General features: G+C 39.0%; 4 protein-coding genes across 4 annotated transcripts; 2 read left to right on the plus strand and 2 right to left on the minus strand.

The window, feature by feature from the left end:
- The first annotated feature begins 14 nt into the window (after positions 1-14).
- On the plus strand, positions 15-13529 carry sra (RRM_RCAN_like domain containing protein Sra). The gene is made up of 2 exons (XM_002053309.4): positions 15-302; positions 11868-13529. The coding sequence occupies exon 2, from the start codon at positions 11875-11877 to the stop codon at positions 12721-12723; it is 849 nt and encodes a 282-aa protein (XP_002053345.1). The 5' UTR covers positions 15-302; positions 11868-11874; the 3' UTR covers positions 12724-13529.
- A 738-nt stretch (positions 13530-14267) lies between these two features.
- On the minus strand, positions 14268-20662 carry LOC6629867 (organic cation transporter protein). The gene is made up of 3 exons (XM_002053308.4): positions 20348-20662; positions 15478-16115; positions 14268-15408 (listed from the first exon to the last, which is right to left on the minus strand). Exons 1-3 carry the CDS (start codon positions 20388-20390, stop codon positions 14416-14418), a joined length of 1674 nt encoding a protein of 557 aa, XP_002053344.1. The 5' UTR covers positions 20391-20662; the 3' UTR covers positions 14268-14415.
- A 736-nt stretch (positions 20663-21398) lies between these two features.
- LOC6629866 (uncharacterized) lies at positions 21399-22356 on the plus strand. Its single transcript, XM_002053307.4, has 3 exons — positions 21399-21635; positions 21695-21994; positions 22056-22356. Exons 1-3 carry the CDS (start codon positions 21477-21479, stop codon positions 22245-22247), a joined length of 651 nt encoding a protein of 216 aa, XP_002053343.1. The 5' UTR covers positions 21399-21476; the 3' UTR covers positions 22248-22356.
- On the minus strand, positions 22265-23157 carry mtSSB (mitochondrial single stranded DNA-binding protein). The gene is made up of 4 exons (XM_002053306.4): positions 23029-23157; positions 22875-22962; positions 22689-22797; positions 22265-22629 (listed from the first exon to the last, which is right to left on the minus strand). Exons 1-4 carry the CDS (start codon positions 23050-23052, stop codon positions 22410-22412), a joined length of 441 nt encoding a protein of 146 aa, XP_002053342.1. The 5' UTR covers positions 23053-23157; the 3' UTR covers positions 22265-22409.
- Between the last annotated feature and the right edge of the window lie 1812 nt (positions 23158-24969).

A 24969-nucleotide genomic window follows, 5' to 3' on the forward strand; every position in this document is an offset into this window, starting at 1 on the left:
TTTGCGCTGCGGGCAGTGGGCTGGCTACACTTAACGTGACAAAAATAATGCTGAAGCAAAATTTGTGGTGAACGGTTGTGTCGGGTCGCGACTGGCGCAAAATCCGAGAACTTATATTAAACAAATGCCAAAAGGCTAAGCATCTATTATACAGAACGGATTTACGGATTGATTGCTATTAATATTTGCAATATAACAGCTCGCAGTTAGTGTTGTGCTAAAATTTTTACGTAGCCAAGCAGAAGCCAAAAAATAATATTTTGCCGTTGTCGGCGTCAATTTTCTTAAACAATTTGTAAACGGTAAGTAAATAGGTTCTTAAACTAAAAATGCTGATCCCAATTTAGTTGTCATTGCATTTACAAATTGCTTATGTAATGCAAATGCTGCAGGTAAAGTGGAAGCCAAAGATGCAAGTTTTTTACGTCCAAATACATACACGTATATGTACATAAATGTGTATGTGTGTGCATTTTGTTGTTGTTTTCCGTGCTGCTGCTGCTGCTGCTAATATGGTCACTCCCTAATTTCTCTCGTTTGTTTATAAACATTGACAGCATACGCGTAACATTTACGCTGCAATGTAATTAAAATTCAAGCATTCCCCTTCCGTATAGTATTTGCAACAAATGCGTCCCATACGCAGTGGCACATTTTGAAGGGCACAGCAAATTTGTCCTGATAAATTGCGCGTTTTTGTAAGCGATTTTCCTACAGCAGTCGCCGAATACACTACATGTGTTTTTTGTTTAAGTATATTTTAGATATACAAATATTAAAAGTTTTATTTTTTGTTGTTTGCTATTATAGCAACTTCTTATTTATTTAATTGGGAAATAATATATACATATGTGTAAATAAATAATTATATCCTTAAAAATTGCATATTTTGGTCAGATCTCATTTTAAAGTGTAAACCGTTTTTAATGTTTTTTTTTTTTTAATTTAAGCTATAATAAATGTTTGTACATGGGATTGGTTTTTTTTTTATTTTGGCAAGTGTGTCCAAACTTCGGCGTGCGTGTTTTCGCACTCTTACTATGCATCTACTTTTCCGTTGCTGGTATTTGCGTGGGTGCGAATACGTTTTAAATACCCTACACAATTCAAATGCTCAAAAAGGGTATGACACACTGCGCGTTTGCTTGCTTATTTTTATTCATTCAACGTATAAATGAAATTAAAGGCAATGTCTTTAATGTTCGGCTATACTTAATATTAACTTAATACAGCTTTATTTACTTAAATTATACTCATCCATACGTATCCAACCTAATAGGTAGATTGAGAGTCCGTCAACTAGGTTTTATAATTTGTTGTTAAGTCAAAGAAAACTTAAGACCTCTCGCAAGGATTTATGTATTTATAGATATTCCATAGATAATTCTCTTTAATAGTCATTCGAATTCTCTTAGTACGCAATAATTTCAATATGTACTTTAAACGTATTATTGTTGAGCTCGACCCTTAGTTAATCATGTTCAATAATACAGGGTATGTAACAGTTTTCATTAAATGCGTCCATATATTGTTTTTAGTTCATTGTGCACATGTATACATGTGAACATTTATTTGCATTATTGAATTTCCTCGTCATCTGCTGGCCATCAGCTGTGGAGTCCATTTCGTAAGTGCGTACTAAGAAAGGGATCCCCTCAGTCGTGACCGTGACTGACAGCCTGTAACCCCAGCAGCTAACACAATTGCTGCCTTTATTGCGTCCTTTTCTACAGATTTGTTGTTTTTGTAGTTGTTCTTGTTGGTTTTGCTGCCGATGCTGCTGCTGTTTGAAAATTTTAATTGCTTTGGGCACGCGTTGCGCTCAGACTTCATACTTTTTGCCAAGCAAAAACAAATTCCCTTAGCAGCACAAGAATCGCAAAATGGAAAATAGCTGAGACGAAGCCGAAAGCAGAGAAGCCAAAAGCAATAAATTCTGAAATGCAAATAAAATCGGCCCTTGTGCAAATGTTTTTATATTTTGTTGCCGCACTTGCTTTACCCTCGTACTGCCCCTGCGTGCATGTCTGTTGTGAGTGTTGTCGTAGTCGTTGCCTCCAAGCAGACACACTCACACACAACAGCAGCATATCATGTAAAGCTCGACCTTGGCATCCATAGCGACCTTTGTCTGGCCACGGGACAGTGTCTACGTGGAAGCCTTTGACGGTCGCCAATTTGTCTCCAGACAACGCAGTTCCTATTTGTCCTAGTTTTCAACTGAGAATCTTATGAATATAAACGTATATTAAAAAATATGATCTTATTTGTTTAAGACAAAATATCTTGAAGTGGATGATATTTTGTTCTTTCTAATATTTATAAATTTAACTGCACAGCATACACGACCCATATCATAGAAGCAAATTACTGAAAACAATAATGTTGCATTTTGGATACTCCCTTGTTGACCTTGCAGATAGTTAGTCGCTTATATTAATTAAATCATTTTTATCACTTTGTCGCTCTGCAAATCACATATTTTTGTGCATTTTTATTGATTCAATCGCCCGGCCGATGTATTCATTAACTATGCCACATTAATGATATTTTTACTCCGAAAGGAATAGATAAAATCTGTCATCAGTCAGTGTCTTGGGTCATCAATTGGACGGTATAAGGGCAAAATTAAATGAGTATGCTTCATTCATTTTTTGGTATTTTGATTGAGTTGACCAATGGCCGTGTGTCTATAGTATTCGTCTACATAAATATCAGACATACGTAGTGTTTGTTCAGTTTGCGTCGATGCTGACGCAAAAAATACGATGAGTTTTAAAATAAATTCAACTCATCGTTTTTATTATTATATCGGTTGCTATTTGTCCATTTTTTTGGCTTACTATTTATATTTTCCGTTTGCTTTTGTTTTAATAAGTTTTTTTTTTTTTGTTATATACCCAGTAAACTTAAACTCTGAAATCGGGTATAATATAGTTGAGCTAATAATATCCCAAACTACATTGAGATAAGTATTATTTAAAATTTGTTAGTAGCCAATTACTATTGATCGTTGGGAGTTACAGTATAAACATTAATATAATATCAAGCTATCTATATATAATATAAATATAACGGCGAACAATCTTACATAAATATAAAAACTAGTATTTTAATTAAGTATGATCATTCAATGTTATCAATCGACAATCGATACAATACAGTTTTTAAACATTTTCCTAAGTGTATTCTCATGTTTATTACGAGTATCAATTTTTATGTCCGACATAAATAACCTTTAGAAAGATTCCGTTGAAATATATACATCTATAGTTAATGTAAAGAACAATATAAATCGATGATTATAATTTAGCTGTAATGGGCATCTGCATCGAGCCTTCCCCACTTGTTTCACCTGCGCTTGGTAATTGACAAATCAGGCACTGGCTATTTCGTCAATGGGTTATTTTTGAGAATAGGACTGGCTGACGGAATTGCAATTGAACAGGCGTCACAGCGAGTGGAACTGCTCGTTAAGCACAATGGAATCAGCGTACTGATTGGCATTGTGGATGCCTTGACTTAAAGCATTCCTAGTTAGGGCATAAATTCTAGCAATACAATGCCTTTATGTATGTACGTCTCAATTAACGATAATAACAACGAGTAATTGTTATCAGCGTAGTCGGTAACTGGGGACAACTTGTCGACAACTGCAGTCGGGTTCATTTGGTGCGTCAGCGCCATGCTATCAATGATAAGCACCGGGCAATGACGACCACCTTGCCCATTATTTATGATTTAGTAGAAAAAAATGTGTTTTATCACCGATCTCAAACATAATTCGACTTATTTCTAATAACCTCTAGTAGTTTTCTTTCGAAATGTTAATTGAAACAGAAATTTCTGTTACGAAAAAATTAAATATATCTCAGTCGCTCTGTCAACTTAATAATACTATCGCTATTGTTCTAACATTAACAAAATCTTTTTTATATTGAACTACTATAATATAAATCTCAGATTACTTATCCCTAAGATCTTATATTGAATAAGAAAAATCAACTTTGGGATCGTTACCATCTTCGAACAATTTTTGAAAAATATGAAATAAAATGTTATATAAACGGTTAATCTTGTCAATCTTCAGCACTTTGATGAGTACTATTTGTTATTTTTTACTGATAATTCGTCTTGCGGTACGCGTCGTGCTCTGTTTTGGTCAACACATATCTCATTTGGACACATTTTGCATAAGTTGATGAAACTATTTTTGTGGCAGCTCTGACATGTCGCCAGTTGGTACTGACAGCCAGCAACAAAAGGGCCTGTCTGCGAAAATGTGTCAAAAGACCCAAGGTTGTTCGATAACCATCGAAACTTGTGAGTATAGCTAGTAGCTAGTTGGGGTAGTGTGGGGGAGCCGGCCATCATTCAAATGTGTCCCCACAGTTTGCGCCTGACTTGAGCGTTGACTCAGATGAAAATTCAATTTCTCAACAAGCGTCTCCTTTTATACAGAAATGTTTGATGATATAAACGCAGTCACACTATTCAAAACCTAAGTGCTATTAGATAATTTATAAGCGTTTCCTTGCAAATGTCGATTTAATTATTCAACAGCATAGCAAACTGAATGGACTTTCTTGCAACTAATTATCGGGTTTAACGCTTCTCCTTCCACTGAAGATGCAGTTTACAACGAAAGTATTGTTATCTAAAGAAAATCTGCGTGGGTTTCATAACGCGTTTCTGCAGAACCGTTTATTAGGAGAAACTTCGTTGTTTTTGGCTTATATACCGCAACTATCCATCATCTACAGCTCTTACTTTAGCAGCTTTCAGGATGTTTCTTAACGACCTTTAACAATTTGTTTATATTCCACGAACTCTATTTGTCAGAACCCTTTATGCTCGAGATCAATTTAAGATATTCTTTTTTTTAGACTTTTACTTATCAGTACGAGCAGACAGCAAATCCTAATTTGTTATTTTTCTATGTATCCACCCTACAGTAGCTATCAAAACCAACAATGGTAAGAAGCACAGTAGACTTCATTCGCCGAGAAAATGAAACCCAGTCTGCTCATGGGAATACCAGGAAAAGCTCTTAAAACTATCAAATGTCACATTTTCAGTGCATTAGTTGCTCCTGAGTTACCGACCCACGCTCGTTGCCTTTTTCCACCTTTTACCGGCTGCTGTGTCGACAGATTCAGGTCGTCTTGTCTTGGCTTCATTTCGAAATTGTTTTTCATATTAAAATATATTTTTACACGACGTATTATGGATTTCACTGTAATTTCCAAATAGGTATTTATATGTAAATATTTTGCTTGAAAAACTTCCCCTGTTGATTGCTGATTTTATAATTGCAACAAATTATAAATATATTTTTATCATTATTATATTAGTAATAATTAGTTTTGAGGGATTTGATTGCTCGGAATGTGTACAAAATTAGTTTGGTTGGCTGCTTATCGACGTGTAAATGATTTTATTAACGGCGTTTGTCTGAAAGTGTCGGGTAATTATTAAAGTTGCCATTGTCATGACGGGCAAGGGCATTGAGCCAGCAGAAGTCGAAGTTGCGATGCTGAGGCAGCTTTGTAGCAGCATTGGCAGCCCAGAGCCAATGCCAAAGGTCAAAATGCCGCAACAATTCATGCAGCAAAGGCGATTCTATTACACGAACACCCACATGTGCACACGCAATTGACTCGCATGCGGGCAGCATAGTTACATTCGTGCGAGGGCAGGCTGAAAAGTAATCGGGATGGAGAGGAAAACACAATGAATTAGACGGTACTTAAGGGCATTCTGAATTCAGGCTTGCTCGAACCAACATTTTTGATAAGAACCGTCTGATCCACAAAATGTCCATAGATTGAAGACATAGGCGCAACAATTGGTCCCAGCTGACAACAAACAAGGTCGTATTCGTCAGTGCAATATTATACAAGCTAAGCTACAAAATTGCTTTCACTTCTATACTCCACATTAGTCCTTTCTTGGCTAGACCGATTTTATTTTCAGCCTGCCCTCGTGTGTGTAGGTATGCTTAAATATGTGTATATGTTACATAGGTACAATTCAACTCTGAGTCTGACTAATGGGTGGACACGCGGGTGAAATTGCGTTAATTGACGGGATGCGGGAACAACTGTCAAATGGATTAGGGGATTACGTTTAATTAGCCAACCAATTGCGAATGTGTTTAAAAAAAAAAACAAAATATATGTTAATGAACTGACATCAAAAGGGAACTGTTCTGGCGTTGTTATTCGGCTAACAAACTGCATTTGCTAATTTAACTTAAAGGTTGCAGCGATTCCACTGATAACATTGGCATTGGCAATCTGTGCCATTTGTTGCGTGCGGCATGCCCACACGAAACCGCAGATGCCACTCCGCCCAGAGGCAAGATTGTATATAATGAATATTGCCCATACGCCGTGTCTACACACACATACTATACTGTACATAGTGTAGTGTGGCAGAGTGTGCGGTTCACCTTTGCAAACAATTACGAAACGAGCAGCCGCCAACAGCGCCAACATGCAACCAGCTGGCTGGCTGTACGCGTAGCTTGATGTACAATTATATATAGAATGTTATAAAAAGCGTTGCCAACTTTTAGGTGGGCTCTGCTAAACCGGAGATAGAAATAGCTCGATTAGTGGGCGTAGCTTGCTTCTTAATTTAAAGCTTGACAGTCTACATAATTTGTCTAGCTAAAGCTACCGATTCTACATAATTTGTCTAGCTAAAGCTACCCTTCTTTGTAGCAAAATTTCATTATGTATAAACCAACATGAACGTTACATTATAAAAAAAAAAAAAAACAAAAATTTCGATAATATAACATAAAACCTAGCTCTCTCGTTGTCTCCACACATGCGGAACTATATGGATTCGTCTGTTGATGTTATGAATAGGCAATCAAAAATATTGTCCAATGGACCAAAATTCATGAATTTCTTTTACAGATAGTTGACTTCGAACTCAGCAGCTATTCATAAGCTAGTAGGTGCATCGGAAAACATGAATACTCCATCGCCCTTTAACAAATGTTTAGTTTTGCCTATGCATGATAAAAATAACAGTAGTTATGCCTCTTGCATTCCAAGTAAAATTAACTGATGGTCGCTTGAGTCTTGTTACCTTGATGGTCTTTTTAGAATGTGTCATACTTTTGCAGATAATTTTGTGGACATGTGAATTGTAGGTATGTATGGTATGTGCATATTCCAGCAGGTTATAAATAGGCTTTCACTTGCAATACCAAATTGTCCACGTGCCTTGCACAGACCGCAAATCTGGACACAAGCTGACCTTTTGTTGCACATCAAGCAAAACTAGTTAGGTGAGCAACCACAGCAGCAGTTGGCAATTTACTGTGTAGGTGTGCAAGTTTGTGAGCGTGTGTATGTGTGTGTGACATAAATATGCTGACAACGTTGCATTTGCGCTGCATGAGAGAAATACTCTATATCTTGAATAGGACTGACATATGCAGCCGCAAAAGACGATGACCATGGGCCGCCTGGCCTGTGCAGAGGTCCTGCTCTGTAAACTGTTGTGTAAACTGTTGGCCGGGCTGATGGTAGGAACTTTTAATTAAATTTCGAACTGTATCTGCATCAATCGCAAAAGCAAACTCATGTGTGTATCATCATATTGTAAAAAAATTGTGCGTGGCGTGAATATACAAGTACGTGTGGTACACATAAATGAATGCTGTGTGCAGAGTCCTTTTCGAATTTCTCTGTAAAATAAAATTAGATTAAACCACGCATTGACATTGAAACAAGTTGTATTTGATTTTTGTCCTGAAGGTCAGGCGGATGGAGTGTGGCGGCAGAGAAGGCGGACACGAAGATTCCCGGTTTCAATTGCAGTTGCACTTTATTTGATTAACTGTTACCAGACACGCGCGAACCAAAGGCTCGATTGCATTTTGCACGGAAATCCAATTAAGTTTGTTCAATGACTTCTTTGAACTTCTAAGGATTTGCAACAGTTACACGAACTGTTCAGATAAAATTGTCATACCTGGAAGTTGTGCAAAAAAATGTTGCTGCTACTCAAGTCCGAGTGAAGTTTGCAACACTCACCTGCAGCTGTATTATCCGCATGTCCTTAAAATCTAAAGACTCTCTTTGGTCTATTATTAGACTATAAGCCACCTTTTTATTATAGAAATTCTATCTCTTTGTGTGCCTTACAAATTTTGCATCAAACTGATGAGCCAAGATTTGCTTGCTGAACGCCCACTAGGCACACCATAGGGCTTGGGGCTTGGGGCTTGGGGCTTCTTATAACGTGATGACAGCAATTATGAATGAGTGAAGGTCGTAGGATAACGAGCGCCAGGCAATTCATCATCATGTTGAGCCGCACTGGACATTCCTTTGTCTGCATTCATATATATCTTGTATATATACATTTGCATATAAATATATTTTAAAGCGGGCTTTCTTCATTTTGCTTTAATGGCGTCTTTCATAAAAGTACATTGCCATCTGTTTGGCATGCAAACAAATGATGACGTCATGCAGTAGCCACACAATTTGCATGCAAGCCGGTCGTTTACCAAGCAGTCCTCCCATCATTTTTCTCGCTTACTTGCAGTTTTTGCTTTGCTCCCATTACGCTACCTCCAGACTATAGTAAGTTGAAAAGTATTTCTAGCACCCATTCAGTGAACGGCCTTCTGAAAGGTCTTAACAAAACGCGTACGTCATGCGACTACAGAGCTTAACTTCCGGACGAGTAGCAGATGTGTACGTGAGTGTATATCTGTGTGTGTGTGTTTTTTTTTTAAGGAAATCAATCATCCAGAAATAGATCAACTCGTTCTAGTCGCCAGCGCCATCGACATAGTCCTCGTTCTCGTTTTCGTAGACACGTTCAGGTCTACTGCGTCGTTGTCGTCATTTGGGTCCCCTGGTTGAATTTGGCCATTGTTTTTATTGTACTATCTATCGCTATCGTACATTGTATCTGTGCGCAATGCTAGGCCAACAGAAAGTGACAACAAAAAACAGCGTAAAAACAACCGGAGAGCTTTTCACGACGGGCGGTCGCGCCGTGCCCTGTCCTGTAGCAAGGGTATTAGTCCGTTGAGCACCCGCAGGCGCAAACAAAGCGTACTTGAGACCCGCGTAGCACATTTTAAAGTCTGCGTTTGACAGTTGCCTTTCGCCGCAGCCAGGGAATATGTCAATTTGGTATAATAGCTCCATTGATGGCTAGCGCCCACGTTCGTAATTGCATTTAAGTTTAATGAAAAAAAAACCACTAAATTGCTAACCTTCAGCGCATTTTCAAAACATTTATCCGATTCGAATTGATGGTAGTCAATCAATGAAAGTTTTTAATAGGTTTATAGGAAGTGCGTCTTAAATGTGTCTCTTCTGAGTGCTAAAGCAGAATTAGGAATTATCCGCGATACTCAACTATTTATACATATCCATCAATACATATATATATATATATATTCATAGGAAATATAAGAGCTCTGTAAAGCTCTTCATATATACTTACTCCTACTAAAAATCCTGGCAGTAAAATTCTTCCTAAAAGGTTTTTATAACATATGCTTTTGTGTATTGTCCTTAATAAATGCTGACCACATTAAAGAGTATGACTTGGAAGGTTCGGAAATAATAATTTAACAGACCGGATATTGGGAACAGAGCATAATGAACACATTTTCTTTTGTGCTTTCAAAGGATTCAGATTTGTTATATGATTTAAATGCCAGTAGGTTTTGCGCAATTTGGGCTGTAATTAATTAAGATTTAAACCGAGTCTAAAAGGAAAACAAGTAAGAGGTTCTAGCTGGGAGCTCCCGACTAGGGGATACCCTGAAACCTCTTCTTCAAACATCAAATGCATATATATATTCTATTGTAGAAGCAATATATTAAGTTTGGGGACTCTAGCTCTTATTATTTACCGAAATTGACAAAAAAACAGGATATCGATATCGATTTTTATCGATTGCTTGGAAACGGAGTAAGTTATCGATTATCGGAACCAAATACGATCTGCGCAGGTACTATATATATATCTATAGCTCTTATATGTTCTGAGATCGTTGCGTTCATACATACGGACGGACGGACGGACAGACAGACGGACATGGCTAGATCGACTCGGCTATTGATGCTGATCAAGAACATATATACTTTATGTGGTCGGAGATGCTTCCTTCTGCCTGTTACATACATTTGAATTTTGCACAAATACAACCATTTTTAATGGGTTCAGGATATAATAATAATGGTTGTTAAAACGGAATTCAGCTAAAATCCATGATAAGAAATTATTATAGAAAGAATATAAAATAACATTCATTTAACAGTCTTAATATACATACTATAAGTGTCGTAAGCATATATTATTCCAAATATAGTCAACGCATATTCGCTGAACTATTTGCTCAATAGTGCGAGAGCTATATAAATAGACCTTGGCCCTCTGTCTGAAAGGAAGGAAGCGTTTTTATAGCATACAATTGAGCGCTAATCTAAAAGGTAAAAGTATGCTTGGCCCAAAATAGTAATCATCATAATAAAACAGGCTAAAAGTTTTTGGCCTCGTGTCGGCAAATTGAACTTAGTCACAGGTGCTGCTGTTAACAACGACAACAACAATAACAACAACAACAATAACAATAATAATAACATCGGCAGCAGCGAGGACGAATTCAAAAGCGTCAACGACGATGATTACTACGACGTCATTGTCCTGACGCCAAAACGTTGTCGCGCCGGCTTTGTTCATTTTCATTCATTCACAAAAATTTGCCAATCCTATTAATCACCCAACTCCCACCCAATGGCTCCGAGCCCCCGCTTACTCATATTGTGTATAGCACATATATAAGGTATATAAGCCAAGTATAGCAATAAAATCAAGAGCAGTTGTGAATCAACAGTGCGTCACCAAAGCTGAGCCAGCCAATCCAATCGCTGGTGCGGCGGTTCCTATTGATTGCCTTCACGTGCCGATACTTAAGTTAGCGCCTCAAACCCCTTCTTCCCAGGCTTCCTCATTGTTTTTCTCTTTTCTAAACGAAACTCACAAACCGTCTCGCAATATTTGCAGACACGTCTGTAGTTTTTTCGGCTTTGCCAAGCTCGTAAATATTTCGGGCCGCAATTACGTTTGAAATTTTGTTACGTCAATGAATTGCATTTAGTTTTTGGGCCGTCATCAATGTGGGTTGTAGGCAACTGCTAATGTGCTTGTTAACGAGATTATTAAAAGGATCTGTTTTTTTTTTAACTTGCAATTGCTAAAGGGCAATGTAGTTTTAATTTTGGTGAGGTAACTTTTTGTTTTTTTATATCCTGAACCCATTAAAAGTGGTTATAAGAGTATATTATATATATGCAAAATCCAAATGTATGTAACAGGCAGAAGGAAGCATCTCCCTCCTCATAAAGTATATATATTCTTGATCAGCATCATAGCCGAGTCGATCTAGCCATGTCCTTCTGTCTGTCCGTCCGTCCGTCCGTATGTATGAACGCAAGGATCTCAGAACATATAAGAGCTATAGACTTGAAAATTTAGATGTAGGTGCTCCTAGTGCCTGCGCAGATCGAGTTTGTTTCCGATAATCGATAACTTACTCCGTTTCCAAGCAATCGATAAAAATCGATATCAATATTCTGTTTTTTTTTGGCAATTTTGGTAAATAATAAGATCTAGAGTCCCCAAACTTGACACATAGCTTCTAAAATAGATTATATATATGCATTTGATGTTAGAAGAAGGGGGTTCAGGGTATCCCCTAGTCGGGAGCTCCCGACTAGAACCTCTTACTTGTTTTTTATGTTTTATGGCTTAAATTTTATTCACTTGGACCTGCACTTATCTAATTCTAGATCCTCTCTCTTTTTTCTTTGCAGCCCAGCCATGTCCGACGCGGCCAAGTCGAATAACAACGCCGCCAGCTCGGCGAACGTTGATGAGGATGCCGGCGATCTCACACCGACGACAACGAAACCACGCAGCAATCACAACAACAACAACAGCAGCAAATTGAAATCAACCCAAAATAGCAGTGAAGGCGGCAGCATAGACAAACTTTCACCTGATCAGGACATTTTTATAAATGCCGCCGACGGGCTGCCCAGCCAACATCCGACGTTGCCGCCAGAAGGCGATGTGGATACCGATACGGAGCCAGAGGTAGATGCTGATTCGTTTGATGATTTGCCAACATCCATCATTGTGACCAACATACATTCGGAGGTGTTTGCCAATCCTGATCTTAAGCATGCCATGGAGGAGCTGTTCCGCACCTTCAGCGAGTCGGCCACCTTCCAATGGCTGCGCAGCTTTCGCCGACTCCGCGTGAACTATGACAATGCCATTGCGGCAGCTAATGCACGCATCAAGCTGCATCAGTACGAGTTTAACAAAAAGACGGTGATCACCTGTTACTTTGCGCAACCGGTGACACCCGTTAGCAACAAGAATCTACAGCCACCGGCGCCGGTGAAACAGTTCCTTATCTCTCCACCCGCCTCGCCGCCAGCTGGTTGGGAACCACGTGAAGAGGGTGAGCCGCTTGTCAATCACGATCTGCTCGCGGCCTTAGCCAGTCTAACACCCGGTGAATCGCACGAGCTACATCCACAGAGCGAGGATCAGCCGGCAATTATTGTGCACACCGCCATGGTGCCCGAGGGAGGGGGCGTAGGCACAGCACTACAACCAAAGGCGCCAATTGTACAAACCAAATGTCCGGAGCGCGCATAAGCGCCCAACTTGGAGCTTAAAATGGAATGTTTGGCGGCATGTGGAAGAGCCAGCACCAGGGCCCACCAGGCACCATCTATATAGAAGAGAGATCTCAGAAATGAATAGCTTAACCAGATGGGGAATGGGCACACAGCCAGCATGCATAGACAGCTGTGTAGCAGCCTGGTGGCTGAGAGTATTTTTTGTAAATAATTTCTAAAAAAAAAAATTCGATTGTGATTAATTTACACGTAGCTATGTTTTAAATTAAGTACTTGTACTCTCTCGTTCGAAGCGGATTTAAGACTTGGTTTTCATTTCCCATTTGATTTGTCTCGTGTGTAGCCGTCGAGCATTTACCAAACATTAGCTTATCTTAATGTGAGCCAAGCGGAGCTGTTAATTCCAATTAATTCTAGATGTGTTTGTCGTTTGCATACGAAGTCGCGTTGCCTCTATCTCTCTTGGTGTTCGTTTCTATTTGTATCGATGTCAGCAATGTCCTCGTTACTCGTGGCCATCCACAAAATCTAAATGTACCTTCATGCTAAAACACAACATAAAACACAAAAAATTAAAAACAACAACTCTATATGTTTGCGAGTAGCTGCAAGAACTTTGCTCTCAAGATAACGAAGAAACCTAAATCCAAAGCCAGATATGAATATTTGTATCTATTCGGTTATATCTGTGTATATGTAAATGTTGATCTAATTGTAAGCCAGAGAGAACTCAGATAGCTAAATCTGATAATGAAATACGTATAAATGTATACATATTAGCTACAATTAAAAAACGAGTAAATAAACGAAAATATATTTAAATTCAATATGTTCTCAATTGTATCAAAAATCATTAAAAACCCATTTTAAACAAAAAGCAGCCTGTGTTATCTTGATTCTCATTGTATATATCTGGAAAATTTAAAAGGATTCAATGCTTTTTTATGCCGGAATTGTATATATTTTATCTGGTAAAAAAACTTATTTGTCATTGTCGCACAGTTGACCAAGCTGTACCTCATTTTTTCTATTTTCTTCAACTTACACATCTGGATGGTATTTAGAGTTCTCGCAGTTCTTAGAAAAATTAACTTAAATGACATTGTTGTTCACATTATCATTTCCTGTGTATTTATTTTAGAGCGAAATATTTATTTACCGGCGACCTTATTCCGCAAAAAACCTTCAACTAAACCCATAACTATGCACACTTACAAAGATTTTAGCAAGACGTACAGCATACTTTTAAGCTAAAACTGTTTATACTAGCGACTTAGGTATTAGCCGAACAATGTTTTGCTACCGTAGCTGTCTGTTTTAATTTACTGTATTTATTATTGTTAGCGTAGTATAAGACCATGTGAGAGAGATTGCGACCTCCCACCAACCGAGTCTCCAGTAGTCATTCAAATTAGTTTCTTTCGTTATCGAGCATAGCTCTTTAAAGCCAAGAAATAGCATTAAATTTGTAGGAAAAAAAAACAAGTCTTAAACACGAGTGAGAGACTGCAACTTTGCAATTGCATCATATAATTTGAATTAAGCCTTTGATCCGCAGCGTTTTAAAGGTGATTTGTCAATTTATTAACATGATAAAACTTAACTAAAATTACACTGCAAAAGCAGCTGCTGTGTTTGTTGGTGTGTGGCGTGTGTGCTTTATGAGAAGGCTTAACAAAAAACAAAAAAACAAAAACAATGCCAATTATTATTTGGTTTCAATAGTTTTGAGCGGCACCATTTGTTCTGGATCGTCGGGATAAGTACTGTCCTGGCGCTGTTTGGGACCAGCACATTGACTGAACCAGGTGTCGCCCTTGCCAAAGTTCTCGCCATCCTCAATGGACTCTGGCATGGGCTTGTTCATTGTCTCTGGCAGGAACATGACCCAGAAGCCCGACAAAAGGGCGACCACACCGAAAAGCACAGCTGGAATTTTGGGATCGAACGAATCCCCAAGCAGAGTGATCAAGGGTGTTAGCGCACCAGAAAAACGGGCACACATAGAGCCCAAGCCCATGGCTGAATTGCGCACCACTGTAGGAAAGAGCTCCGCCGAGTAATTGTAGATGACAGCAAAGGAGCCAGCGATGAGCAATTTGCCCAACATAACAATGCTAGTGGAGAGCGTGGTACCCTGCGCTATAAAGGCGGCCACAATGCAACAGAGCCCGCCGCTGAGCATCAGAGTGGAGGTGATGGAGCGACGTCCCAGGCGATCCAACACAAAAACAATTGTGATATAACTTGGAAACTCCACTAGACCCATAAGAAACAGTATGAGATAGGGATTGCCATAAAGCTTGCCCGCGCTCAGTGACAGGCCATAGTAAACAATCGAGTTGGCAAACCAGCAGAGGCACACATTCAGCGTCTTCATCCGTAAATTGGGCGTGCGGAAGAGGTCGCTGAGGCCCGCACTAGACTTCTCCTCGACGGCAGCCTGTTGCTTGGCCTTCTGCACAAAGTAGTCCTTGTCTAAAGGTATGCCAGAGCCGTTGATGCGCAGTCCCTTGGCTACAATATCCACAGCCTCCGCAGCGCGTCCCTGCATCCAAAGCCAGCGTGGTGACTCATCCAACAGCCACCAGTGGGCCAGAAACAGGCAACCGTGGAGGCCATACACCACCTGCAACAGTTGACGATCCTTGATCAGCGCACCCCAGCCGGCCACAAGCATTATGCCGCCAGCAAATACAGCCTGCAAATCCCATGAAATTCATTATCTATGATCTTAGCAAAGATTCCATTAAAAAAAAAATGTACTCACTTGAAACGTAATGCCGCAAACTGTGCGCTTGCTGGGACCCACAAGCTCCATGGTCAGCACAAAGCCACAGATATAGGCACCAGCAGAGCCCACAATTCCTAGCAGAAAACGAGCTACCATGACCGAGAAGTATTCCGGTATAAAGGCCACGCCCACACCAATAAACAGCTGCAGCAGCGCCGACCAGCAGAATACGGTCTTGCGACCGACCTTATCGGCCAGGCCACCCAATGTCACAGCTCCTGTAAATGTGCCCAACATGAACACGGTCTGAATTATGGCGCCCATCCAGCGACGATCGCAGACAAAGTCCCAGTCGATGGTGCGGGAGGACTTGTAGTATGTCGTATCATACACATACTTCTCGCAAGGTATCCGGCTGTGGTCCCCAGCGCTCGCATTGAACATGACGCACGATTCCAGATCGCCGGTTTCCGTTAATGGAATAGCGTCGATAATAGGGCGGGAATGCCAAGTCTCTGAGACCTGGGAAAGACTGCTGTTGTCCACACCCGCAATAAAGCAGCGATGCTCGGGCACAGCAGCAACAGTCACCAGCGAGAGCATGTGCATACCCGCCGTGAGAGCGGACAGCACTTGCAGAAAGAATTGGGCAAATTGATATTTACCAAATTCACCTGAAAGATAAAAATTAACTAATCAATTTATCTAATTTAATTAAATATAAGAAGGGGAAGTCGTATTTGGATTAATTTATTATTGTCTGTTAATACCGCTGAAAATAACATTTGAAAATTGTTGTATATAGCCTAAATTAGTTAAAATCACAATTTAATTTGAAATTTATCAGAACGTAAATTGTCAGAACTTGTATTTATTTTACATAATCATTCGAACTAATCCAAATCAATATTAAATGGAGCAGATAAGCCTAATTGGTCATGCCACATTGTTTTCGGTAAGTATTTATGGGAATTTCACGAAGTTCCCTGAATTAAACGTATCAAGAATCCGAACAAGTCGAGCTGATTGAAAATAAATTTTAACTCGATATATGTATTTATATGTAGACTCTTGATGGAATTAAACTTATTGCATTATCCACTTTCACATGTCACATGTATGGCATAACGAGTTATCCAAAAGCACCAGAGCTCTTTGAGTTGCCAAATTGGGTTATCAGATACGCGTTGATGGGCGGAACTGAACACATTTAACGGTGCCGCCAGAATTGTCGTCACTCCGTAGACGTTGCAATTAAATCAAGTGGAATTTATTCAATTCGATTTCAATTGAAAAGCATACAAATGCGCGGTAAACTATTTGCCAACTGTGTTTTGGTTTTGTTTGTTTTTTATTCTCTTTTAGTTTTCTATGAGCTATTGACGTCGTGAGGAGCTCAAAATGCATGGGCCTGTTATACTATTGCATGGACTGAGCTGTGATCTGGCTGCTCGAGGGCAGGCACTGTGTAAATTTCTTTGGACATAGCCTAGATATTTGACACATGAACGGTCCAATGTTCAATCGGCAATTACAATTGATTTGCTGTACAAACTAGAACTATAGCAATATTGATTTATTTGAACTCGTTGAAGCGGCAAACATCAGCTGCTAGACCAAACAGCGACAGAGTATTTCCACACGTGATACCATCGTCTAAGAATTTAAAAACTACTTGGCTGATTACACAATGGGCGTGAAATTATGTCACAGATCTCTCGCAGAAACAGTAGTTTTTAATTAATACCAATTCTACATTCCGACGATATTTAATTAAATCCAATTACGTCTTATGTATATGCATAATCGGAACAACAGGCGACCGATCGATGGGCGACTATAATCAAATTGAAAACAAAAAGCATCAGAAATACTGACGGATTATCAGAAAATCAGTCCCTAAAATAAACATATACTGCACCAGTTTATGGCTTGTTTATGGGCTTTATTATGCTAGAGTATTGGCCCAGTTTGGTACCAAATGGCCCTTGAGCACAATAAAGCGCACGAATTGTTTGTTTTAGTAATCAGACATGGCATAAAACGTGTATTTGCGATACACTGCCACCATAAATCGAGTATATTGAATATCTGTTATATTTTATAGCTCGGAGAACCTCTGTTAAATAGATAAAAGAGGTTAATTAAAACGTTAAAGCGTTAATCGAAGTAAATACTAGGCAAATACAAAACTTATCAATCATGATTTTTGAAACGTTCTTATGCTGGATTTATGTTGGCATCTCTGAATGTGCTTTAATTCAAGCTACTTACAAATCAACGTACCACTGTATAAAATATTTGATATTCTGACCAATTATTTGGCTATGCGTCAGTCAGATTAACATGTCATGTATTAATTAAAATATATAATTTGGCCCATAATTACGACACATTTCTGCTTTTTGACATTCAATCCTCTTTCGCTCTGGCGTAGTATTTGCTTTTTCATTTTATTGAAGAGGATTCGACTCGCTAAAATTATGAAAATTACATTATAAACCAAATATTCATATTGGTTTCTAGTTTCCCAAGTGCACATAGAGGGCCATTTGGAACATTGCGGCTAGTTTGGCATTGGCTTATAATTTATATTTGCAATCTATGTGCATTAAATAGTTTTTAATTACACACTAGCTTACTTATTGCAAAACCGTAAGCCACAAAATGAACAAAGCCAAATGTTGCACAAAAGAATCGTGTGGATCAAATTTTGCTGTCATGACTGCGGTGGGCGGATGTGTGTGGTTATTGTTCGGTGATGGATTTTTTAGTTTTTCGTATACATGTTTAAGAGTTCGTTATTATTTCATAATTGCAAAATTACGGCTAACTACTAGGTCAGTACCTACATTATGAATTCATAGAGACTCGAATATATTTAAATTCGAGACATCATTTTAATAAAATTAAGTCTCGACTTTGACGACATCCAGGGTACATATTCGAAGCATATATATATGCCAGAAATTGCATAAGATTACTTGGTCCTAAGCACCTTAGAAAGAATCGGTCGCAAGCTGAGAATTTATTTAAGCCTCCGAGCAGTCACAAAACAAGGCAAGTTCCATAATGAACCAAAACATATATAACTTTATACAGCTCTTTTAGAATCAGACAACGAAAGCTTCATTTGATGTAAAATGTCAATAAATTCAAATGTAAGTTCCTAAAATGTTGATTATGATCTCATTAGATTAGTGCAACTGCGTGCCCCGCAGATAGCAAATTTTAATGGTATAGACTATTATTCAACCTTTGGTTATAGCAGGAATTCGATATTGGATACATTTCCTATTTAAAACGAAACAAAACTTTGCCCCCAGTTTGATAAGCGCTGTTATCGGCATGCCCTTAATATAAATATATATATATATATATATTTAATTGTCACCACAAGATAAGGTCATCAAATTTTGGTAATTGTTTAATTTATTTATTCAGTCTTGAGGCATGTCTTTAACGCCAGCGTTAAAAGAAAAACTACAAAAAACTTCTGAAGTCACGAAACATTCGAGTACTTGGGGTTTGCGAATAATTAAGACATCACCTTGAATACAGAAACCGCTCAGAAATAAACGCACATCAGCAAAAATGGAAATGTAAATAAAATGCAAATATTAGAAATTAAATCGAGACGAAACCTGTTTGCGGACTTTCGAATCTCTTGGCATACGTATGTACAGACAGTAGAGATGTATTAACATATACCTTTAAATGTTGTTACTCCGCGGAAAAAGCAAAAGCAAACGCAAATACGGTCCATAATCTCTTACCGGTTGGGGTTCAAGCCATGTGTGTGAGTTTTGAAAAGTTGTTTACTACCAACGTGTGTAACCTTTCATACCTACAAATTGAGAAATTGTGATTTGAAAAGCTTGCACAAATGCAGTTTACGATATGCTTGCCATTGCGCTGTCAAATTACCCAATAAGTTCAGCAATAAACGAATAAAACTGATTGAAATCTGAACTTGACAGCTGCATAATAGATAATATTTATGGCTTGAGGGTCTTGCTACGTACGGAATAGAAAACCAAGCAGTTCCACAAATGAGCTGTATTACCAATTAGACAGAACTATTAAGTAATTTAGAGCGCGGGGCTGGGCATTTATAAAAAATCAGCTCAGTGGAATAACTATTTGTTTTGCATTTGCATAGGCTTACAATAGATAAACTTAGCATACAACGAAATCTTTAATAGCCTTACGGCTGCTCGCATTTAATTATAAACGTGTGAATTAACTGAATACACCGCAATCGCATCCTAAAGTCTTACAAGCAGCTCATCTGCAACCGCGTGATGCTGCTGCGGTTTGTGTTTCGCATTGAGTACGTTTCGAAAGATACTTTTTCTAAATGTAATTCGTAACTTGGCTAGACGGCTTAGCAAATGTCAAGCGATCGGCGAACTAGATTGAAGCTCGCGATTCGCATGTGTGAGTGCCCGATGCCAATTGTAACGAGCAACCTCTGTCAGCCCGTCATACACGTCCGTCAACCTTGAGATTTATTAAATTAAAAAAAAAAAGAAGCAATTAAAATTGTGTTAGCTAGAACGGCGCTTTTGAACACTTTGGCGGCAAAACTTAACGGACCGGCGACGGAGATTAAGAAAGCAAAAGATTATACTATACAATGTTATGTATGGGCCATTGGGACAAGCCCTTCATATAAATTAAAATGATAACAATATCTAGAGCGGGCGATAATTAAAACTGACAGTCGGATAACTGAATCTAACGTTCAGTTAATGCAGTTCTTGCCTGGATAAACGGAAATGCCGCATCTGCCGGCCGCGTGATAAGCGCAAGCATGTCTGATAAGAGCCGCTGATAAGAACAGGCACGCTTGGTAACGGTCAATAAGTGTTTGACCTGCTGCAGTGTACACATTAACACTCACCCAATTTGCCCATAAGGTCCTCCAAAACATAATCCACAGCCATATTTTCTTAAATGCTGTGCGCGGCGCGTTAAAAACAAGTTGGTTCCAGGTGCAAATACCTTTATTTTATTAAGTAACCTTTTCAAGTGATAACAATTTGCATTTTCCGTACACGTTCTGCTCAGTGTTATACAATTGATGTAACAAAAGTTCTGTCTCCGATTATCAATGGCACTGAGACAACCGATTTGAGGATCGGACTGAAACTCCAAGCAGTTCAATTTGCGCTGGAGATTGGCAAGCGCCGCCGAACGGGCAAAAAGCTGAATGCGAACTGAATGGGCTTTGAGTACGCGAAATGTTTCGAGTCGTGACTGAATAACACTCACAAACTATAATATGAAAACAAACAGACTCTCACACAAACAGCGATAACGCACCGCTCCCGCTCACATATGGAAGAGCTTGGCAATGGAGAGTGGATCGGATCGCGGTGTTTGAGTATTTGCTGAATTTGTTGTTTCTATTGTTGTTGCTGTTGCCTCAGTTCGCTGACATAATTCTCGATCGATAAGCTTAGGAATCAATAGAGAGTATACCTATAAATCAGCATCACATGTGTGTTTCTATACAGCGTACGGCTCGTCAGATTAGGTTGTGTACAGTGCGGGAAACACATGTAGGATCAATATGCAAACCATCTTGTACCCAAGTATTATAATACGTTATTGACTAAAATAACTTTGACTTTCGCATTTACTTATTATACGGTTATTATACCTGCCCGCAACTGGGTTACTGGTTGCTACTGATCTGCAAAAGCCTTTTGATCAACCAATCTCAAACTCTGTTGGCAAGCGAAAGTTATCTTCAAGAAATAGATCAAATTAATGTTAAGAAAAAGTATCATCATCATCATCAAAGTATCATCCTATTAGAATTAGTAGAAAACACACGTTCGTCTACGTGTAAGTTCGTATAAGCTATATGCTTTGAACTTTCTATTGTTGACTCAGTAGCCTATTTGTAATATGTTTTAAAGATCTGTTCGACATACATACATATGTGTTACATAAGGATTTTTTTATTACTAAATTATACTGTCTTTAAAATTTAAGATTTTACGTTTTCGACTTTTTAATTTGCAATGCATGAACCATCGATATCGGACCCAATGTCCTTTTTATACTTGGACATGTTATCAAATCTGTTACTAGAAGACGTCAAGGAAATCGGAAAAGAGTTCGATATAAAAATTAACTTTATACGCCAGCAGGAACGGAGCTGTTTGGAGAATGCAAAACAAGTGAGAGCCAAAACTTTAGTCCTTTTCGAGGATATAACCAGCCTAATAACTGTCTGCAGCTCATTTCCGTCGATCAGTTTATAAAAACGATGAGGGACTGTCTTTTTCAAATGGAGCTGGAATTGCAGGAGAACGAAGCTGATTTGCTCAATGTGGAAAAATCCATTTCGCGGTACCAGGCATCTTCCATATATTTTGACAAAGGACCAGATGCAATTCGTCTAATGCCTAGAAACTACCTGCTTTTCTTAAAGCTACTTTTATCGGCGGATTGCTCGGCAGCACAATGTAACAATCTAAGGGCAGAGCTCGACCAATATAATAATGAGGCCCTGAAGTGTTTAGACTCTCCTAAAGTGGTGAGAATACGCAAAGCAAAGCGAGCCTACCTATCAAATCACATTTAATGTATTCCCATAGATCACCAAGATCATGGACTATCATTTAAAGACGCTCAATACACTGGAGAAAAAGCTGAATCATCTGCAATCCTTGAGTGACAATGTGGCCAAAAGCTATGATCAAATGGCCAAAAAACTAAATATAAGCAGCCTGAGCACCAAGTGCTCCTGCAAAATGGCAAATATTATCAATGATATACGCATGAACTGACAGCATGAAACGCCTGATTACAGCATAATTTTAATGTATTTCAAAAAATAACTTTTAACATAATGAATATGATACATATGTATGTATGTAGGTTTTTAAATGCAACGCATGTTCAACTGTGTTCTTAATAGTCTTAAGTTTAGGCTAAGGTTTGGCTTGTTGTTAGTTGGAGTCGCGGAAGAAGAGCACATCATCCGCTATAATGCTGGTGCTTGTCTTTTGATTGCCCTGCTGATCGGTGATCTCGCCATAGGTAATCTTTCCCTGGACCATGGTGCGTTGACCCTTCTTCAGGTACTCCAGCACCGTGTCGCGTAGATTGGGCTTGAAGACAACCACTCGGTGCCAGTCGGTGCGTTGCGCCCAGTCGCCGTTCTCGTATCTGAACGATTAACGCATATGAAATGGATCTTTTGCAATCTTTTGGTAATTTCAACTCACTTGTAGTTGGTGTGTGTTGCCACGGAGAATGTGACCACCGGATGCTCCTGCGATCCGCGCAGCTGCGGATCGGCTCCCACTCGTCCCAGTATGGTCACGGTATTGACAGCTGCGTTTTAAATGCATAATTGAAACATGTTAATTTGGTTATTGCACAATAATATGTATATAAAAGTAACTATTTACTTTTTTCAATTTTGGCGGGTGCCGCCGCGGTCGTGCTTGTTGCACCTCGTGCCGGCAAATTCCAAAGTCCATTTAAGACTGGCTTAAGCTACAAATGCAATGATTGATACTATTATATATGTTTTGTTTGTCGTTGTAAAAACGTAAAGCTTACAATCCGTTTACTTTGTTGCATCATGTTCTCGGCGTGTTTTGTAAAGCGGCAACGCGATTTTTAATTTGCTTAAACAGCTGTTTACGACTAACGCAGCCAACTTAACCTAATTGGCATATGCTTGTGGCGCACTCTGTTGTGAATTTTGAAAGCATATCGACTAGTCGATAAGTTATTAACTTCCTCTAAACATTTCCGTTAAGTGTGCACTTATTTAAAAATTTAAATATTTTAAAACAAACGCAATTGCTAAGCATAAGCACAAGAAATAAAGCTGATTTTTTATTTCGCTAATCAACAACTAAATCTGTTATGTAGCTACTACAGGGTTGGTATACTAGCAAAAGCACACATACGATTTAACCATCATCTACGTTAATGTACTTAAGTACCGTATAAGAGCAATTAAAATACGTTACTTCTTTTTTTTGCCAGCGGTGTAAGCCTAGGTAACTAAACAATTGTCTGATTAGCCAGCTTAAAATGGGAATGGGGAATAATCCAGTACTAATAGAAACTCTAACACAAGACCACATGCTCTATCGGATACATTTGGAACTACCAAATGTTGGCAGAAAAAGCTAACTGCTCTAGAACTTTTACTGCGGAATTTTTGAATACTAAAATAGTGTTGAGTGACTGGGGCGCGCTCTATTGGTTGTTGTATGAAACCGATTATTTTGGGTAGCTAAAGCAGGTTGTCACTGAATTTGAACCAAGTGCAATTAACAGGCGCTAGGGGCGCTTTTGCACATTTTGTTTTATAACAACTTGATTAAATATTAATTTCGCTGTCTCCAAATAAAATTCATGCAGATCTGTTTGAAAAGTCTCGACATTATATGTGCTATATACACTGTCAATCTGAAATTCCATTCAATTCTCTTTTATGTTTTAAGAATTGCCCTTTGCACATATCAGAGATAGTTATTTTTTATGCATAGAATATCCTTCGTTTAATAATTAGCCAATGCGATGCAATGTGTATCTACACAAAAACAGTGGTGGAAACATTAAATTTGACCTAATTATAAAGCAAGTTAAAGTTATGGAAAGTTAAAGTACAAAAATTGATAAATAAAAAGCAAGTGCTCAGGGCCTGTCGCAACTTTCAATTAAATATGGCATTCACTAAAACGAACGCAAGTCGGAACAGGATGTACGATCGCCGATTGTCTTCGGGTATGGCCGAAGCCTCATTTACGAGCCACCATCGGGCAGCTCCATTTTGTTTTTGGCACAGTTGATAAGCTGTCAAGGCCCATAAGATGTCGGCATTGATTTCCACTCGGCAGAGGGCGGCGGTGCGGTGCGGTGCGTCCAGCTGCGGTGAACCTGATTCAAAACGGAAGAATAAAATCGTTCGTTGAATATATTTTCGTTTCTCTTGCTGTACTGCAACAGCAGCCTTAGCCAGCTCAGAGCCGCAAGAGCAATAACAACGACCAAAACAACCAAACCAACAACAACAACAACAACAACAACAAACACAACAACAGCATCTCCACAACTCTACGACTTTGCATTCAAATTCAGGCGATGACGACAGCCAACCGACATCGGCGGGCGGGCAGGCGGCGAGGTCGAAGTCGAAGCAGTCGTTGTCGTTGTCGTTGTCGGAGTCGCAGTCGGTGCCGAGCTGGTGCTCAAAGAATATGGCCAGCCCTAGTCCCAGCCCAGTCGGAGTCTTGAAGTTATTCCAATAGTGAGTCACAAGAGCCATTTCGTAGGGTGCTACGACAGTTAAAGACAATATGGCCGTCAGCCGACTGCAACGGATGTCAAACTGGGAAGGGTTTCAGTTTTAGACCCTTTTTGAATTTTACTTTGAAAGTTGTCCAAGTTACATTTAAAATATAAATACATGCAAAGCTACGTATTGGACATATCAAATTAAGAGCCCTCAGTCCTTAAATCTATTTAGAGCTCAAAAAGATCTTA

Source organism: Drosophila virilis, chromosome 2 (assembly GCF_030788295.1).
Source record: "Drosophila virilis strain 15010-1051.87 chromosome 2, Dvir_AGI_RSII-ME, whole genome shotgun sequence".
Classification (NCBI taxonomy): Eukaryota; Metazoa; Arthropoda; class Insecta; order Diptera; family Drosophilidae; genus Drosophila; species Drosophila virilis.

Coding starts and splice junctions, on each gene's coding strand:
- sra (XM_002053309.4), top strand. CDS start 11,875: ATGTCCGACGCGGCCAAGTCGAATAACAACGCCGCCAGCTCGGCGAAC.
- LOC6629867 (XM_002053308.4), bottom strand. CDS start 20,390: ATGGCTGTGGATTATGTTTTGGAGGACCTTATGGGCAAATTGG. Junction 16,116..20,347: donor GGACCTTATGGGCAAATTGG/GTGAGTGTTAAT, acceptor TTTATCTTTCAG/GTGAATTTGGTAAATATCAA. Junction 15,409..15,477: donor TTTGCGGCATTACGTTTCAA/GTGAGTACATTT, acceptor TGGGATTTGCAG/GCTGTATTTGCTGGCGGCAT.
- LOC6629866 (XM_002053307.4), top strand. CDS start 21,477: ATGCATGAACCATCGATATCGGACCCAATGTCCTTTTTATACTTGGAC. Junction 21,636..21,694: donor GTTTGGAGAATGCAAAACAA/GTGAGAGCCAAA, acceptor AACTGTCTGCAG/CTCATTTCCGTCGATCAGTT. Junction 21,995..22,055: donor GTTTAGACTCTCCTAAAGTG/GTGAGAATACGC, acceptor GTATTCCCATAG/ATCACCAAGATCATGGACTA.
- mtSSB (XM_002053306.4), bottom strand. CDS start 23,052: ATGATGCAACAAAGTAAACGGATT. Junction 22,798..22,874: donor ACCCGCCAAAATTGAAAAAA/GTAAATAGTTAC, acceptor TTTAAAACGCAG/CTGTCAATACCGTGACCATA. Junction 22,630..22,688: donor GCAACACACACCAACTACAA/GTGAGTTGAAAT, acceptor TTAATCGTTCAG/ATACGAGAACGGCGACTGGG.